Genomic DNA, 18,350 nt, shown 5'->3' with positions numbered 1-18,350 from the left:
AAGAGAGAGGGATAACTGTAATATAGTGCTGTGTGTGCAGTAGCTGTTCCTCTCCCCATCCTTCCATCAGCATCTCACCTCTGGCTTGACTATAAGGTGAGTGGTCACAAGATACTGCTGTGAGCCTCAATAGCTGGTTTAACTTACTATGTGCATGATGTGCTAGGATGTGGTGCCACATTCCATCCAGTCTCGCTGTCTGCTGTGGTACCAATTGACAGAGTCTTCAGGGCTTCTCAAATGCAGCAGGGGTATATGCATGTGTGACCTTATATTATGGTGGCCAGCCGAGCAAGTGTTCTTGTGCAATTCTGTAGGAGCTCCAAACATCATCTGAGAGCTGCTAGTGAAAAACCCTGGTCCTTTGGCATTCAGCTGTCTCCCACAAGAGGCTTTCTCAAAGTGCTGCTAGTGTCTCTGAGACAGTTTAAGCATGCACCACCTGTGGGCTGTTGCAACCTAAATTGTCCACTGAAGGAACTTTAGAAATCCATTTGCCTCAATGCATGATGCTTGAGTTATATAGGAAGCATCTCTGAAGACGTACAAATACTGCTGGATTAATAAGATGGGGCCATAATGTGGGTATCCAGGTGAAAAAAGATTCAGTCTTTGATCCCAGTTGTGTAAACCAGGACATGGTCAGTAGCTATGCCTTAGACATCTGCTTACATACATAACACCACCCAAAAAATGGCTCTTTAAACTCAGTGCACCCCTGTGCTGAGACCAGCACATGCCCAGAAGAAGCAGCGTGTTAGTTGTATCTGGCTTGCTCAACATCTGTATAGATAAGGTGTTTCAGCAGGGCTTCTTTGGTGCTTTTATCCAGTAGCTTATTGAATCAGCTATTAAATAAAAGTACCAAAAAGCCCTGTTGAAGCACCCAATCTATACAAATACCGAGGAGCTGGGATGAACTAACATGCTTCCTTTTCTGGTAAAGCGCATATCCATCTCCCCACCTCCCCCTGTCTATCATGATGGTGGGCGGAATAAGATTCTGCCCTAGACAGAATTTGGCACCTAGTTTGTGAATCCCAAATGGCCAGAATTCAAATGCTAACTGGTTAATTTCATTCCAAATTGCATAATTACTGAGCATGAACAATAACTATATTCTCCCATACTTAGGTTCTTTCTCACTTGAGTACTAGTGTAGGCAAAATTTCACATGTACTTAAATACTTAGGTGGGACTGCACTGATTGCACAGTTGAGAAAATGCACATACATTCTGAATAAAAAGTGATCTGATTGCCCCAAATCCCTTTTTAAAATCTAAGCTTATGTACCTAAGTCTTTTATTGGAATTAGGGAGACTTCATTTTATTGGAGCAGTGGTTTTCAAACCCTGTGGTTCCACAGACTATATCTAAGGTGTCTGTGAATGATGACTGTCATCAATCAATAATATGTGAATACCCACACGTCAGGTCTGCACCTCCATTCAAAATGCTTTAGGGGTGTACAAATGAAAAAAGGTTGAAAACCAGTGTATTGGAGATTTGGGCATCTGCTAGGTTGAGGGGAAAAAATCATCCTTTCAATAAGCTTAGTCACTGGATTTTCTTATCCTGGTCACCAGAACTCGTACTCAGTTTCAGTACCAGTGATTCTACTTTGAATGCAAACTATACTGAGGAAATTCAGCAGTGAGAGAGAGCCCAGACAACCTGAACCTGCATCCTTTGAAACCAATGGCAAAACACGTGTTAGCTCAGTAGCAGTTTGTAGCTCATATTTTTTTTTCTGTTTAATTTCTGTGATTCAATTAATCAAAGCAATTACAATTCTCTTACCTTTGCACTGTGTCAAGGACTAGTTGTCCCTATTAGAACACAACGTCAAGTCCACTGTTACAGAACCCGTATGTAAATTATGCCTGGTTCATAGACAACAACAACCTATTTTTGTCAGTGGCTAGGAATAGACTGGCAGAAATAAAAGATTTGATATTGAAGGGAAAAGCAAAAAAGGAGTCCCTCTTAGCAGTGTTCCCACTCCTTGTCCCTTTCCCTTCTATACACATTCTCTTCTTTCTGCCAGTCCATTCCTAACCTCTGGTGAAAGCTCATGCTTCTTTGAATCAGTTAGTCTTAAGCAACATGCCATCTTATCCTGCCTTCTGTTGACTTCAGAGTAACACAGCTAATCAGTTTTGTGAGGTTTACTTGTGAACTCTCCATTTACAAATTCCCCCACTGTATTTTTTAAAGTACTGACATCAGTGTTGTATTTTTCATAAAAATTCTTCATACTCAAAGGTGGAATACAGTTTCTTTGCATGTAAAATAGCTTTTATTTTGCCCTTTTTACCCAGATTCAAATAGATATCCCTTCCCATCAAACCATTTTTCAGTAGTTAATTCTTTTTATAATAATCTTGAAACTGAAATTCTTTCAAATGAAAATTAAGACTTCTTTAGGTTAGAGCTACAGCATCAAGTATGTTAACCTTTATTATACAATTGATTCCATTTTTACTGAACTAAGTCTGCACTTCAGTAATTCTCTTTGTGCAATATATAAAAATTAGGTGTTTTCCTGAAACATAATTTCAAATGAATCTTAACACAGTCTAAAATTCTGTTTCCTTTTAGTTATGGCAGCATATTTTTTTTTGGAGCAGTCTTGGAAAGAAAATACGGGATCCTATTTGCACTTTAAACACTTACAGCAGATTTTGAAAGAATGTCAATAACCAAATAAATTACAAGTGTTTTGTTTTCCAGTATATTTGATCAGGATTGTCAATAAACAAAGTTGTATTTCTTAGAACGAGAGACCAGAATACTAATCTCTGCATTTTCATTAACTGCTGCATTGGAGTCCCTGAGCGAATACTAGCAAATTGGACATCTGTTGAATTAGCATTGCAGCAGTAGAACTGGGCAAGTTTGCACTCAAGAAAAAGCAAAGAAAAAATTAAGGGAGCGGGTATGAAGTTGCTTCATCCAGGACACAGGAATCTGAAATCTCCTCAAAGAACATTGTGTGTGCATCTACATAAGTTGTTTCAGTTGCCTAATTAGTTCTGCAGTAAAGTGTCACTTTTTACAGGAGCAATACTATTAGGCCACAGTAAATGAATTAACTCTGCTGTAGGATAGTACTGCCCAAGAAAAGTACTATTCTATGGCAGAGTTATTTACTCCATCATAATGCATGTATAGACAGGGACTGGGGTTGGCTGGTGCACAAGGGTGCTACAGTGTGGGGCTGCCTGCAGGTTAGCCCCACACTGTAGCACCCTTGTGCCCCAGCCAACCCCTCCACAGCATGCTGAGCCAGGAAGGAATAGCCCTAGGCTGGCAGGTTTACCCCCTGAGTCCCTGCCAGTCAGGGCTACACTGCCCCAATGTAACATGCCACAGTCCTGGGTGCACGTGTAAATGCTGCACCTGGGAGCAGTAAACTCCAGAGTGAATTGAGCTGGAGTTTATTGTGCAAAATTAATTTGACGTGTAGACGTACCCTGTGTGCTCTTCTCATGTGCAAATAGGATATTTTTATAAATGATTTAAAAAAAATCAGTTGTAAAGAAAACACAGATAATGTACATTGTATTCACTGAATAGAAAGATAACTAACTGCTTTTCAGGGTATACAAGATTTATAAAAGCAATCATATAAGGGCAGTCTAATAACATCTGGTAGTATAGCCATTATATAACAATGCCAGGTCTGAGAGTTTCATTTTACCTTTGTGCCTTGTGCTGTAGTTATTCACTTCCAGATGCACTGAAGATTCAGAATGGATTCTCAGAGAAAAATTATAAAGGACAGAGGCACACACACAACATTAGGAGCATGTTTCTCACAGAATAACCACTCTCTCTTTGACCTCACTATCCTTGTATTCAAGGGAACACCTTTAAAAAGTGAACTTGGGAACAAAAATAAACTGGACACTAAGAACAAAGGCTGGACACTAAGAACTAAGGATGTACTAACATTTGTTTTATGGCACATTATAATCTACCTAACTTCTGAATTCTTTCTATGCATGAAAGGTACTCTTCCCTTTTGATAGGCCTTGGTCTCCCAATAATCAGCTTCTTTTCTTCTGTTAATTATTTGCTACCCCTCAGAATTTCTTTCCCCTCTCCTGTAACTACTTTGTTTTACTATGATGTGTTAGCTCTCACTGCTCTGACCTGATGAAGAATGGTTTGCATTTGAAAGCCTGTCTGACTCTATCCCAATTATGCAGTTGATCCAATAAAAGATATCATCCTCAGAAATCCTTGCCTTTTGAAGACACAATGCAAACATACTTCCTGTGGCTGTCCAATTAATATTTCCAATTAAAATTTCAAATTAAATTTTGTTCCAATTTCTAATTAAAACAATGAAAAGGGGAAGCTGGCTTTTATTCACCCCTTTCCCTTAAGAAATGATTTTGGGTCTGGTTGGTTGTGTGAAAAAAGAGGAAATATGAGATTGCTTTGTGAACAGGAATGCCTTAGAATGGCCTTTTTAAGCAATGGTACTTACTAGGCAATGGCAACATTACAAGCTGTAGAACGAACTTGACAAAATCCTGATGCCTGCCCTTAGAATTATTTAATCATAGGAAAGTCAAACTACCGGGGGGCTAAGGAGGGTGAGAGAGACCTAACTGTAGGTGTATACTACAGACCACCAAACCAGGGGGAGAAGCTCAATCTGGAGTTCTCTCAAGAACTGGCAGAGGCCGTGAGTGCACAGGACATGGTCGTCACGGGTGACTTGAATTACTCAGACATCTCTTGGGAGAAACACTTGACTAAGTCAGATCAGTCACATTGCTTCCTGACCTGTATTGAAGAGCTCTACCTGACTCAGGAAGTGCACGGGCCAACTAGAGGTAATGCTGTCCTAGACTTGGTCTTGGCCAAAGGAGATGATCTGGTGAGTGACTTGAATATAGAGGGTAGCCTGGGTGACAGCAACCATGGAACCATCACAACAGGCTCAGGGTAATAGTATGGGAAGCGCTGTGGTACCAGGGACCGAAGGTGAAAGGAGTGGAACAGTTCACAAGGAGGACTATACAACAGTGGCCCACACTTGGAGGGAGCAGATTAGAAAAGCTAAGGTGGTGACTGAATTTAAACTAACAACAGAAATCAAGGACAATAAGAAGTCCTTCTTTAGGTATGTAGGAAACCAGAGAAAAACAAATGGAAGTGTGGGGCCATTCCTTAACAACTCAGGACAACTGATTACCGACACTAGGGAGAAATCTGAACTCCTGAATGACTACTTTGCTTTGGTATTTCACTGGACTAAGGGGAAAATCATACTAGATAAGGTTCAGAATGGGCATGGTGGGAAAGACCCCCTTCCTACTGTTGACATTGAGCTGGTACATGATCAGTTAGAAAATTAAGACATTTATAAGTCAGCAGGATCAGATGAATTTTATCCAAGAGTGCTGAAGGAGCTGGCTGAAGTCATCACGGGACCTCTGGCAAAACCCTTTCAAAACTTGTGGTGCTCAGGGGAGGTCCCTGAAGATCAGTAGAGGGCCAATGTTGTGCCCATTTTCAAGAAGGGGAAGAGAGAGGACCAGGGCAACTATAGGCCAATTACACTAACTTCTATCCCAGGGAAAATACTGGAAAAATTAATCAAGGAGTATATGTGCAATACGCTTGCAGAAGGTAGGATTTTGAATGACAGCCAGCATGGCTTAATCATGGGCAGGTCTTGCCTTACCAATCTCAACTCCTTCTACAACCAGGTAACTCACCATCTGGATATGAGAGAGGAGGTCAATATTGTATACCTAGACTTCCAAAAGGCCCTTGAACTGGTATCCTATGAAGTTCTCATGGGAGAATTGGAGGAGTGCAGGCTGAACTGCTTGACAGGTAGGTCGGTAGGAAGCAGGTTAGAAAAGCTGGCTCCAGGGTAGGACACAGAGAGTTCTAATGAACGGATCTGTGTCGTCTTGGGAAGAAGTAGCCAGTGGTGTCCCTCAGGGGTCCATGCTTGCTCTAGTGCTTTTCAACATCTTTATCAAGTATTTGGATGTTGGGGTGAAGAGCTCACTGGTCAAGTCTACAGATGACACCAAGTTATGGGGGAGCACGGTCATGCTTGAAAATAGGCTGCAGATACAGGTGTACCGAGACAGGCTGACAAGTTGGGGGGATTGGAACCAGATGAATTTCAACACAGAGAAATGTTAAGTGCTCCACCTGGGGACAAAGAATCCCCAACATACTTACAGGCTCAGTGACACCAAACTGACTAGCGCCATGACTGAAAAGGATCTAGGGGTAATAATAGACCATAGTATGAGCATGAGCCATCAGTGTGATGCTGTAGCCAGCAAGGCAAACAATACACATCAACCGATGCATCTCAAGCAAAACCAAGGAAGTGATTCTTCTGCTTTACTCAGCATTGATGAGACTGCAGCTGGAGTACTGCATCCAGTTCTGGGCACCGCACTTCAACAAGGACATGGAAAAGCTTGAGAGAGTCCAGAGAAGAGCCACCCATATGATCAGAGACTTGCAAGGCAAGCCATATGAGGAAAGGCTAAGGGACTTGGGTCTCTTCAGCCAAAAAAAGAGAAGGCTGAGAGGGGAGTTGGTAGCAGCTTACCACTATATCAGGGGAATACATCAAGGGCTCAGTGAATAACTGTTCACCAGGGCACCCTTGGGGATACCAGGAGTAAAGGCCACAAACTCCTGGAAAACTGTTTCAGGCTTAACACTAGGAAAAACTTCTTCACAGTAAGGGTGTCTAGACAGTGGCATAAACTCCTTCCAGAGGTGGAAGAGGAGACTTGCTGGGATCACCTGACTTCAGTTGTCTTTCCTGCCTAGTGCAGGGGGGCTGGACCTGATGATCTTGCGAGGTCCTTTCCAGCCCCTTAGAATCTATGAATCTATGAAAGCAGTGCTGGAAGAGACCTCCAACAGTCATCTAGCTCAACCCACTCTGAGACAGGGCAGGGTCATCCATATCTATACTATCCCATACAGGTCCTTGTCTAGCCTAATCCTAAAACCACACAGTCAACTTCATCATGCAGCTGTAAGCAGTGAGAAGTAGTTAGCCATGTTAATCTGAAGACGGGGTAGATTTGCACCTTTATAGACTAAGGGTGAAGTTATACATTATACTTAGACCATACTAAGGGCACTTGGAATGGGAGTGTCCACACATTTAACATGAGTTAAAGCTCATTAACTCATACTAAGTGCCCTCTGAGTGTCTCAAAGTTATGCCACTTCAGGTGATGGCTAAATCTAGGCTGTGCTACACAGCTTGGATTAGGATAACTTCAGCCTGCTCCTCAGAGATAAAATGAGCAACTTGCAGTCGTCCATTATCCCAGAATGCACTGCTCCTGGTTCCTCTACCACCTAGAACAGGAATAGATGTGTCTTGGCTACTAGCCACACCCTTGTTCATCAGCCTTCTAGTGGCAAGTTAGAGCAGTGCAGGCGAAAAATGATATTAAGCCTTAATATGTGACTACTCATAGCATGTTCTAACTTTTAAACCACTTAACATTCCACAGATTTAGTATAGTCTATGCAACTTCACCTTAACTAAATCAGAGATGCCTAACATAAATTTTCATAAGCAGAGGTCGGTCTTCCTTCATCAAATGGTATGAAGAGATTGCAGGGATCAGGGCTGCTAAATAGAAACCAGTGATTATAATGCAAAGGGTAGGGAAGCGGGAGTGGGAAGGGGGCAGCAGGAAAGAACAGGCACTGCTGAGAAAAGCCAGGTGGCTAGGAGAGAGAAAAAACAAGCATTAACTCATTGCAGGACATAGGGCTTAAAAAGCTAATCAAGGTAATAGGATAAGAATCCATAGTCTTGATTTAGACCATATTTAATATAATCCTGTCTGGATGATTTCTTGTTCTGCACTTTCTTATTCAAGTTAATTTTTAATTTTTTTGTTGCCTGAGAACAGCCAGACTTAGGTCAGTGATGAAATGTCCAGGGAGGTTAAAGTGTTTTGCCACAGCCTTGTCTGTTTTTCTGGTACTAACATCAGATTGGTGTTTGTTCGCTATTTCATGTAGGGATTAACCTATCTGTGAAATGTAGACAGCAGGGGGGGATTGTAAACATGTGATGGTGTATATGACATTGGTAGAGGTGCAGACACATGAACCTTGGATATTATAATCCATGTTATTTGATCCAGTGACGGTGTGTTCTGTATTGTTTGGGAGGGGAGGGGCATGGCTGACGTCTGGGTCTGGAGCAAGGTCTAATGCCTCTGGTTCCCCATTTAGCTTGTGGGGTTTTCTTTACCTACCCTTCTAAAGCATTTAAGTGTTTGTCTACATTGTGGTCAATGTGTTCCAGCCAGGCTTTCCCTGAGCTCTTCCTGCATACATACTACAAACCTGGAAATATGCTGGTGAGACTGCTGCAGTCACATCACCAGTGGCTGCTCTCAAGCATTCAAAAGGGATAATCCAGAACATCGTCACCAGCAGGAAGCCAACAAGAGAATTAGTGGGACCATTAGATGACCAAAGGGTAAAAGGTATATTCAAGGGTGATAAGGTCATAGCAGAGGAGATAAAGGCATTCTGTACATTGGCTTTTACAATGGAAAAACTATTGTTACAAGCAGTCTCTTTGTCAGAGAACTGGCAAGTTGCCAACATAACACCCATCTTCTGAAAGGGCTCCAGAGGTGATCCTGAGAACTACATTCCAAGTTTCCTTTCCGGTCGTGGCAAGCTGATAGAATCTATAATAAAGAATAAAATCAGCATTCACAAGGACAAAAAAGACCTTCGGGGGGGAGTATTCATTATGGCTTTGTAAAGGGAAGTCTTGCCTCATCTATCTGCTGGAGGTCTTTGTGGGCATTAACAAATACATAGACAAGGGGGATCCAGCTGATATATTTGGGCTTCCAAAAGCTTTCAATAAAGTCTCTCTTTAAAGGCTTTTATTTAAAAAAAAACAAACCTGTGTTGCCTTGAGATTGGAGGGAAGGTGCTTTCATGGACTGACAGGTAGTTAAAAGGTAGGAAGCAAAGGATAGGACTAAATGGTCATTTTTCAGAATGGAAGGTCAAAAGCGGGGTCAGTCCTGCAGGGATCTGTGCTGGGCCCAATTTTATTCAACATTTTCAATGATCTGGAAATGGGGGTGCAAAATGAAATCTCCAAGGTTGCAGATGAGACCAAATTATTCTGGGTAGTCAAGTCCCAAGCTGATGGAAAGGAGCTGCAGAAAGTTTTCATCAAGATAAGTGAGTGGGCAAAATGGCAGATAAACCTCAGTGTAGACAAGTAAAAGGTAATGCATGACTTAGGAAAGAGACCTTGGAGTCATTGTACATTGTTCTGTAGAAACATCAGGTCAGTGTGTAGTGACTACCAAAAGAGACAATAAAATATTGGGCATCATTAAGAATGGAAATGAAAACAAAACAGAGAAGATCATCCTGCCATTATAAAAATCCATGGTGCACTTATATATCAAATACAGTGTGTAATTCTGCATCTTCAAAGGATAGTACAATTAGAAAAGGTACAGACAAGAGCAGTGATCACAGGTATGTTCCTAGCATATTTCCAAGTTTGGGGTGAAATAGGATGCATCTCCAGAGGTGCACCAAGTCTGCCTTATTCAGGATGTGGTGTATTCACGAAAGGCCTGGCTCAGTATGGGCATACCCCAACCCCACAAGCATTGGAATTTGTTCCTGGATTTTTCTGTATCGCCCAGGTGCATAGCTATGTCCCTTTTTTGAACCTACACCTCAGTATTTGCCTTCAGTTGTAGTTTGCTTAAATAAAGTTTGAGTGTGAACTAAATGCAGGTCTCAGTGTTTGGTCTGTAGTAGAGTATATATAGTACTAACTAGCACATACAAGCAACCCTCACTTAACATGTTTTCACTTACTGCAGTTTCGTTAGAACACTCACTTAAAATACCTACCTATTTTTGCACAGTGCTGAGCGCGTTTTGCTATAACGCTCAGTGCAGGTGTGCGGAAAAGCAGTGTTAGTGAGGGAAGTGATTAGAGCCCAGGAAGAGGTGGCAGGAGTCCGGGGTCCACTCTGACGTGGTGCTAGAGTGGCTAGTGGGTGGGGAGGAGCGGCGGCAGCAGCAGCAGGAAGAAGCAGATGGGGGGCATGAGTGCAGGGCCTGGGCCAGCTGGGCAAGCTGAGCTCACACAGCTCCCCTGCCCCTGAGCCTGCAGCAATCTGGTGGTGGCAGCTTGTCCCTGTGCCGGGTGCCCTGGAGGGAGCCCCCTGCTGGGTGACCCCACTGCTTACCCCACTGCCAGAGCCCCAACTCAGGGCCCATGGGCGGGGCGGCTGGGGCTGTGCAAGGGTGCACTGGTGGCCAGTGGGTATGGGCTGGCAGGGGCCACTGCAGTGGGGGAACAATGAGGCTGGGAGGAACTGATGCCTTCCCTGGCAGAGCCCATGTGATACCCTGCCGGGAGCGGCCCAGCAAGAGCCGGCAGGAGTGCAGGGCCTGGGCTGGCAGGGCCCAGGGTGGGGCTGCAGGAGCATGGGGTCTGGGTCGGCGGGTGGTGCGGAACCAATTATCTTTATTCCTATGGGGAAATGGGTTCCACTTAATGCTCTTTCACTTAGTGCTCGGTTTTTCCAGAGCCAATTAGGAGCACTAAGTGGGGGCTGCCTGTAGTTTGTAGCTGGCGAGATTGATATTTATCTTGATATTTTCAGTAATTCACCATTGTGTGATTAGTTGTTTGAAATGTACTGAGGGCAAGTTAGGCTTGTGCAGTGGGAATAGGGAAAAAATGTAAAAATGTTTTTTGCCTTGTCCTTCCTAGGTCGAAGGTAGGCACAACAGCTGAAAGTGGGGACAGAACTAGTGTACTCTGTGGGGCACTGGCTTTGCAGCCCACTCACCCTAATGGGAACGTGCTGGAACGTCATTCCAACAGAACACCTTGACCCTTCCCTGATGCACAGTGACTCCCAGTACTTCCAGTGGGCGCCACTCCTAAATGCTCAATGGATGGTGTGACCTTGCACAAGTGACGTCTGATGTGCAGATTATAGTACATGTAACAATCACTCAGAATCACTTATATCACTTATTTCAAAAGCAATGTTTATTTTTCATCAAGGTAAGACACATTATGTACTGCATACAATAGAAAATACTGTCCATAAAAGCTGCTTTTAACTGCTATAACCAAAATAATTATATATATATGTATATATATATATAAATTGCACTTGAGAAATTAGTTGCTATCCTAGAAGAATACACTAAATAAAAGGTAGTGAGCTGCTTTGAAATGATGGAACTATTTCTTTTGCTTTTGAAAGTTATATTTATACTGTGGGCTTCCAATTACTTCAACAAAAATGAAGCAGACTAATTTAACTTTTTTTAAAGACAGTTGATTTTAACTTAAAAATAATATATAAACAGTGTAGAAGCTATTTCAAACCTACAAAGAAAGAGGAAAATAATGGTACAGGGAAAATGCCTGTTTGTAATTTCTGATAATAAATAAAAAAGGACGGTAAAGCTATTTCACCTATTATGGGTTATGCAGTTTGGAGCGTGGTTTACTGGAAATTTTATGTTCAGTCATGATAGATATTATCCTTTTTAACATTTTTGGCATAAAAGGCAACATCTCCATAGCAAACTGTGGCAACTCGTAATAAGTAGGCCATTCGTTCCCATTAGTGCTTAGTGAACCATGAGAGAAAAGTTAGTTTTTGTGACCAGTTCAGGAAGTATCTAAACATTTCCAACTTCAAGCAAATGAGAAGTCCCACTGACTTCTTGGGGCCTCTTGCATGACATTTTTTCCTGTTTGATGATGTTCTGTGCTGCGCCCTGGTACGCTATCGTTGTCTGTGTTTAATTCAATAGTGAGTTTCTAACATTCCAGTATTAACACTGAAGTTTTGAAGAGCATACAAAATTGAATTTGAGATGTCAGGCATAACTGAGAGCTCAGTCTGGTAAGCCAGAGTAAGTTGCCTCAAAGGGATGAGAATCAATGAACTAGGCAAAGCAGAAAGTAACATGAAACCAAACTTCCCATAAAACCAATTTGCTTTAACTAAACCATGGTGCTTAGTCGAGCATAGCTTGGCAGTTCAGTCAGGAAGAGCTTGCTGCCTGCACTGTAGTGGTTTCAGAAGTAGGTTCCCCCTCTCCACCCTCAAATTAGCCTAGAATTATGAGGGTGATTGAACAGTCTTATAATTACACCTGAGATAGGAAAAGAATGTAGTCTTCTTTTAATAAAACTGAATTAAGTAATGGAGCTGGTAATCTTTGGTTTCAGTGTTGCTCTTTAAAGTGAATTGCTTTGAAAAAATGATGAATCAATTCCCATCTCAGCTTCCCATCTCAGAGATTTTTTAAATAGACATCTGGAGCCAGGGAGGGGGAAAAAAAAAAAAAAAAAAAAATATATATATATATATATATATATATAAATATATAAACGCTTAAACAGCAAAAATAAGCCTACCGCCAGCACCAACAAAAAAACAAACCCTAACCCAAACACTATATTTAGAATCACAAATGTTCAAATAAAGTACAAAAAGTAACACTCACAATATCTTATATGGTATATTCCAGGATAGATTTGATAAAGTTACAAAAACAGGTAACAGATTTGACTCGATAAAGAAAGTAATATAAAAAACATGAGAGCACTTTTTATAATTGTTCCGGTGATAACCAAGACACAGTGGTTCTAATGTTCTCAATATCATATGATATATTGTGCTATTTAGCTGATTTTGAAATGCTATTGTAAAGTCACTTCTTTCTGAGCAACAAAAGCACAGAGGCAGCACACACAAAAATGAACCATGCCGCTTGAGTCTGCTATTAAATAAATCTATAGATTCTTGGCCATTAAATGTTCCACTCCATTTTGTCTGTAACGTTCACAATCACAAATTCAATTCTCTTCCAGATTTATAATTGCCTATATTCTCCACTGGACCACTTTCAGAGCAGTATCTCACAATCTTTAAAGCTAGTTTGGAAAAAAAAATCCTTTATTTTAGTTAGAGCACTTTCATAATGTTTTGATAGGCATAGGAGCTATGCTATAGCTTTTAAGGTGCATATTTAATTAAAAGGTGGTAGAATATTTTTTGTGAATAGTAATTAATGCTGAACATTTTTCAAGATACAGATGTCAATTAATGAGCTAATATGTCTGAACAAAATGCAATCCAAAAGAAAATCAGTGCCAATATTTTAATCATGGCAATATATGCTACTGAAGTCAGGCAATTAAGATTACTGTATATGGTGACAAAGTTATAGTATTCCTTATAAAAAAAAACCCAAATCAAACCAATATTGATATTTGATCTGTTCTCTAAAGCTAGAACCCAGTTTTGTTTTCAGCTTGAATACACATGCAAGAAACATCAGCATTTTCAACAGAATAATGTCCATTTTGACTGTCTACCTAGAAAAAAACACAATCCTTGAAACACAGTGAAGAAGAACATATACACGAGTCATATCTTGCTTTCTTCATGGAGACCCTGCATCTTTAACCAAACATCTTTAACCAAGTGGCAGGACTTCAGTGGGCTTGATAGCACTCAGGACCAGGTCCTCAGGCAAAGTGTTATATGATTATGATAAATGTTTTGCTGGAGTATAGACTGCAAGATTTGACTTCACTGTAGTTTTATTTTATTCTATATTTTCCTCGTTATCTATAAATGTACTGAAAAGGGACAAGGGGAAATTCTACTTAGGGGATGGATTGAAGTGAATTAACCATTATATAGGTATATTGGATCAAATTCTACCCTCATTTACCTGTGCCACCCAGTAGGCCAGGTATACATGATGCCAGAAATTAGGTACTTGCATGTATGTGTAAGTTTAGAAGATGCAAACACAGATATAAGATTATCTCAGTGAAGATTTTTATCTCCAGATATGGGATTTAGCTGCACAACTTTAATTAATTTAAATTGGAATTGTGTTGCTTATCCCCATATTCAGGTTTGAAACTTTCAAACCTCAGAATCTACTGCTAAATGTAATCCTGTATTATCAGATGATGACACAGAAACAATGATATACCTGTTTAGCTGCCGTGGCACTAATCAACATAGCTATGCTGAAACACAGAATAATTTTTGCCAATTGCAATGTAGGCTAGTAGCAAAGTTCAAATTATCAGTTAGAGAAAGTCATTTGAGACAAACCCTGCTCAAAATTAAACACCCTTTAAACTGCAAGTAATGTGCTTTGGTCTGTTTTTATCGTGGAGGTCTTGAGCTGCAGATGCAATCACAGCGCTCATGATGGTCCAGTTGAATATCCACTAGGGCCATGCTGTTCCTGGTTCTCCCCTTCCTCCTGACATGGCTTAACTCAGGGATGAATTTCAGCACCTGAAGACAAAAGTAAATGTATCTTTTAGAAAATTCTCTCAGTGGTTTAGAATGAAGTAGGTATTTCTTTTGGAGAACATACATACAGAACCTCCTATGGCAGGGAGATGTCAGCACAATGTTTTGCTAGATGGCACCAGACCTCAAGCACCTTCCCCTACTTGCATTTGTTCGTTCTGGCATTTAGGTGGGTTGGTGCAGTTAAAGCAGAAACTGGATCCAGCCCCAGAGAGAAGCAGCAGCAAGTAGCTACATGGGAGAGAAGTGCCTTCAGAGCCCCTGAATATATTTGGTGTTAGAAAGCTGTATTGGCTGAACTAAGGTAATTTATTTTCTGCTGTTAGCTCTGCACTCTCTCTTCTACTTATCCTCTGCTGTCATGCTCCCTTCCCATGTCTTCCAGGCCCCTCTCTCTGCTCTTTCCTTCCCTCTCCCGTTCAAACATTCCTCTGACTCACTGCCTTCTTTTCCTTGTTTCTCATGCCATGTTCCTCATCGTTCTCTCTGTCCCCTCCCCCTTCACTTTCACCACCATATTTATATCCAATATTGTGGATTCAATTTATTTGGAATCATCAATGTTTTGCACACTGCTAGCCTGTGTTATCAGGCAGTCTCATTATTGCTATCCTCTCCTGCATCTCTCTGATGCTTTGTTATGCAACTCTACACTAGACCTTAAACTCTCTAGGGCACCAATCACTTATTACTAAATATGTGTAGCTGACCTAAAAGAATGGGGCCTGTATTCTGATTGGGCCTCTGGATACTGCTGAACTACAAGTAAAATAATACCAATCCAAACTTTGGGAGATACGGCACTTGCCAAAGCCAAAATGAAATTGAAAGTTAGTACAGCTCTGCTATTGCATGAGCACTTGTATTGTCCTCACCTTGGAGGTCAAACTTGCTTCAGTGCATGCACAGGCTGAAAAATAATCTTTAGATAAACTGTTTCTACAATGCACAGTCTTATCAGGTCTTTACTGCTATCTTGGGGAACAGATTTTATTTTCTGTTAACTTGGAGATTTTTTTTTCGTGTTGTAATTTCAGCTTTTTCGTTCCACTCAGTGAGACTCCGCTGCATGGTTTGTCCTGGAGCTATGACAGGTTAGATTATTTTATAACACTATCTTTATCTTGTGTAATTACTTAACCATGGCCATAGTCTTCCTTTGCGTGCTAATTATCAAATATGTTTCTTTTGGTCTGTCTTTACCATACTGTGCTTGTCTGAGGGTTTGTTTTGCAAACAACACGTATTGGAGGAGTTAATGTCCATGTTCTAAATCAGTAGGGGCCAACCTTTTCAGCAGGCATGCCACAAATTAGTTCCATATGCTCCACAAGTGCCACTCCAATCTCCTTCCCCTGCCTGCTTCCTGCTCTCTGCACTATCTGATGCTGTGCTGCCTGTTTCCTCCCCAGTCTGCTGGGTGCCATGCAGAGAGGCTGCCTGTGCCACTTGTGGCTCGCAGGCTACAGGCTGGTCACTCCTGCTCTAAATGAATACACATATTTCTTTGTAAACAGGTTAGAGCTTCTACTATGTTCTATGTGGTTGGACTCACTAAAAATGCTAACAGTAATATATGTAGGATGAGGAGTCTAAGGGAGATCAGAGGGAGCTGGCCACTTAATTTCACTGGGATTTAGGCATCCAACTGCTATGACTTCCTTTGAAAATCCCACTGTTGTCCTGAAATGATTTCTTTGACTTAAATGCTGTCTCATGCTGTGCACTACAGGGAGTGAAATCTTGTGTGAGGGGGCTACACAGACAACAAAAATGGCAGCATGAAAGGTTTTCTCTTCTAGCCCCTGCTCCCCACATTCACCTAATTAGCTTTGTCCCCACTGCAAAAATATCCATGTGGGAAACAGAGACACACACAGAGAAGGAGAGATGCTGAACAGTATACTTCCCCCAACTTTAGAAATGTAATAGTAAAGATCTATGGACAGCAAACTAATGCTGCTTCCAAATATTTGCTTCATGCACTATGTTCCTGCAAGTGTGCAACAAATAATCAGAATATCACAGCCTGGCCATGTATGGTGACCCCAGAGGGACTGCCCTTTAACATGGCTAGATGGGATCTGATAGAGCCTCATTAATTTAAGATCCTGAGCTCTCTGTTGTAGTTTATGGTCCTTATCTTTGACAGTTTTACATTGCCCTATAAACCCTGTGGACCAGTTTGAGGGGAAAGAATATACCAAGTTTTCTCATTAGGTTGTCCTATACTGAAAGATTTGGACAGTGGCAGGAAGGGATGGAGAGAAAAGGCTATCCTATTGTGTTTCTGTACACACAGACTTTTATATTTACAGTAGTTATTCCAAATTTCTGTCCTGAGACCCAGGTATCAATTACAAGTAATTAATACACTAAGGGAATTTGCTGAAAAACTTGTAATAAGAGCACGAGAATTGTATAGCATTTTCATCCATGGATCTCAAAATACTTTGCAAATAAAGGCAAGAACGATTATCTCCATTTTATAGAAGAGGAATTTGAGGTAGAAGGGGAAGAAATACTTATTCAAGGTCATGCAGATCAGTGACAAAGCTGCCTATTTACAATACTTGTGAACCCTAGCCCCATTGCTATAGTATATGAGCTTCTCCAAATCAGTTACCTTCACAACACACCAGCATACAGATGGGGATTTGAGGCAGAGGCATAACTGGTAAGGTTTTGCCCTGGGCCAGCATTTGATGATACCATCCTGGGAATAGCCACTACAGTGCAAGCTGTCAGTGAAACCAACACTAAGATGGTTAAGGTAGCAGCTGCTGGATAGGGATCCTTTAATGCCCCGCTATATACAACTCAAAATGAATCCAACAGCACTGAAAAAATAGGTCTTAAATGGTTTGCTAAAGACTATCCATGAAGTCTGTAGCAGAACCAAAAACACAGTGGAAGGTCTCCCAGCTCATATGCTTTAACTATAAGACCAATCCTTTTTGACTGTGAGGCTTGAAGGGTTGGAAGTTCATGGAATGTAATAACACTGATCAAACAACATAGCAATGAAAAAATCCTCCTAACTTTTTTCCATGTTACGGTGAAGCTTCTGCTTCCAGAGGTGTAAAATCATGTAATACTGTAAGAGAATGATTGTGCTTAGATGAGATATAGATAATTACTCTTCTGCAAAAGACAGGAAGACTTGCCAATTTTTAGAGAAAACAACAACATTTGCCAAGTCTGAATTATTTTCAAACACTGACTGCCTCAGTGCAAATAATAAATCACAAAGGACACAAGGACACCTTGCTGGGCCACGTTGCCAGCTAAAACATTAAAGAGCTGAACCCAACAGGTCTGTGAAGATTATTTTGGAGCTGAAAATAGCATCTTCAAAGACACTTATTTTTTTAAACATACTTTAAAAATCAAGTACAGCTGCCAAAGCTGAACCCACAATAAAAAAATTCTATTTAAAGAATGCTTTCATCAAAATCTGACAATTTCAAATGACTGGCACTTTCAAGATCATGGTTAGGTAGATTTGCCTTTTCATTTACAGCAAATGAAAGTGTGTGCAGTGAGATGAGAGCAGATATGTGGGCAGTATTTAAGCTAACAGACCTCCTGACAGCTTGGGGATTTTCCCTGTGTTTTATATTAAGAAACATGAACACTGTATATGTGCTTTGCTGATAAGAGTAGAAAAATGAATTGGCAGACACTTTCCCAGACAAGACAGGAAAGCTGTGTTTGAACACTGTGAAAATTGGAATGCTTTAATAGCTGATCACAGAACTGATGTTCAAAGTTTTCAGTCTAGCTTCTGTCTAATAGTCTTAGGTTAAGGTAAATACAAGAGGAATGAAAAGAATAAGGCAGTCAGGCCATTTCTAGTGGCCACAGCAGATGAAAGAAAGTCCTTTCATGTTGGAAATAATGGTGCTTTTTATTTATTATCTGGTCACTTCTTCAAAAGT

The 18,350-nt window shown here is 41.0% G+C and overlaps 1 protein-coding gene and 1 long non-coding RNA gene across 5 annotated transcripts in view; one reads left to right on the top strand and one right to left on the bottom strand.

Moving 5' to 3' along the window:
- Nucleotides 1–18,350, top strand: part of LOC109281852 (uncharacterized) — an 83,550-nt gene that overhangs the window by 57,826 nt on the left and 7,374 nt on the right. Inside the window, exons 2-3 of the long non-coding RNA XR_009459162.1 lie at nt 14,579–14,713; nt 15,447–15,503. This is a non-coding gene — a long non-coding RNA (uncharacterized LOC109281852). The remainder of the gene's footprint in view (nt 1–14,578; nt 14,714–15,446; nt 15,504–18,350) is intronic.
- PDGFD (platelet derived growth factor D) overlaps nt 11,076–18,350 on the bottom strand; it is a 218,321-nt gene continuing 211,046 nt past the window's right edge. For 3 of the 4 annotated variants that reach the window (XM_019482019.2, XM_014600702.3, XM_006268644.4), the window contains one exon: nt 11,076–14,391. In XM_019482019.2, the coding sequence (XP_019337564.1) occupies nt 14,257–14,391 (135 nt within the window). In that variant the 3' untranslated portion in view covers nt 11,076–14,256. The remainder of the gene's footprint in view (nt 14,392–18,350) is intronic. The other variant, XR_002088641.2, reaches the window with a different exon arrangement.

Source organism: Alligator mississippiensis, chromosome 1 (assembly GCF_030867095.1).
Source record: "Alligator mississippiensis isolate rAllMis1 chromosome 1, rAllMis1, whole genome shotgun sequence".
NCBI classification, from domain to species: Eukaryota; Metazoa; Chordata; order Crocodylia; family Alligatoridae; genus Alligator; species Alligator mississippiensis.
The sequence above is the reverse complement of the archived record's forward strand: the minus strand, read 5'-3'. Positions and strand labels throughout refer to the sequence as shown.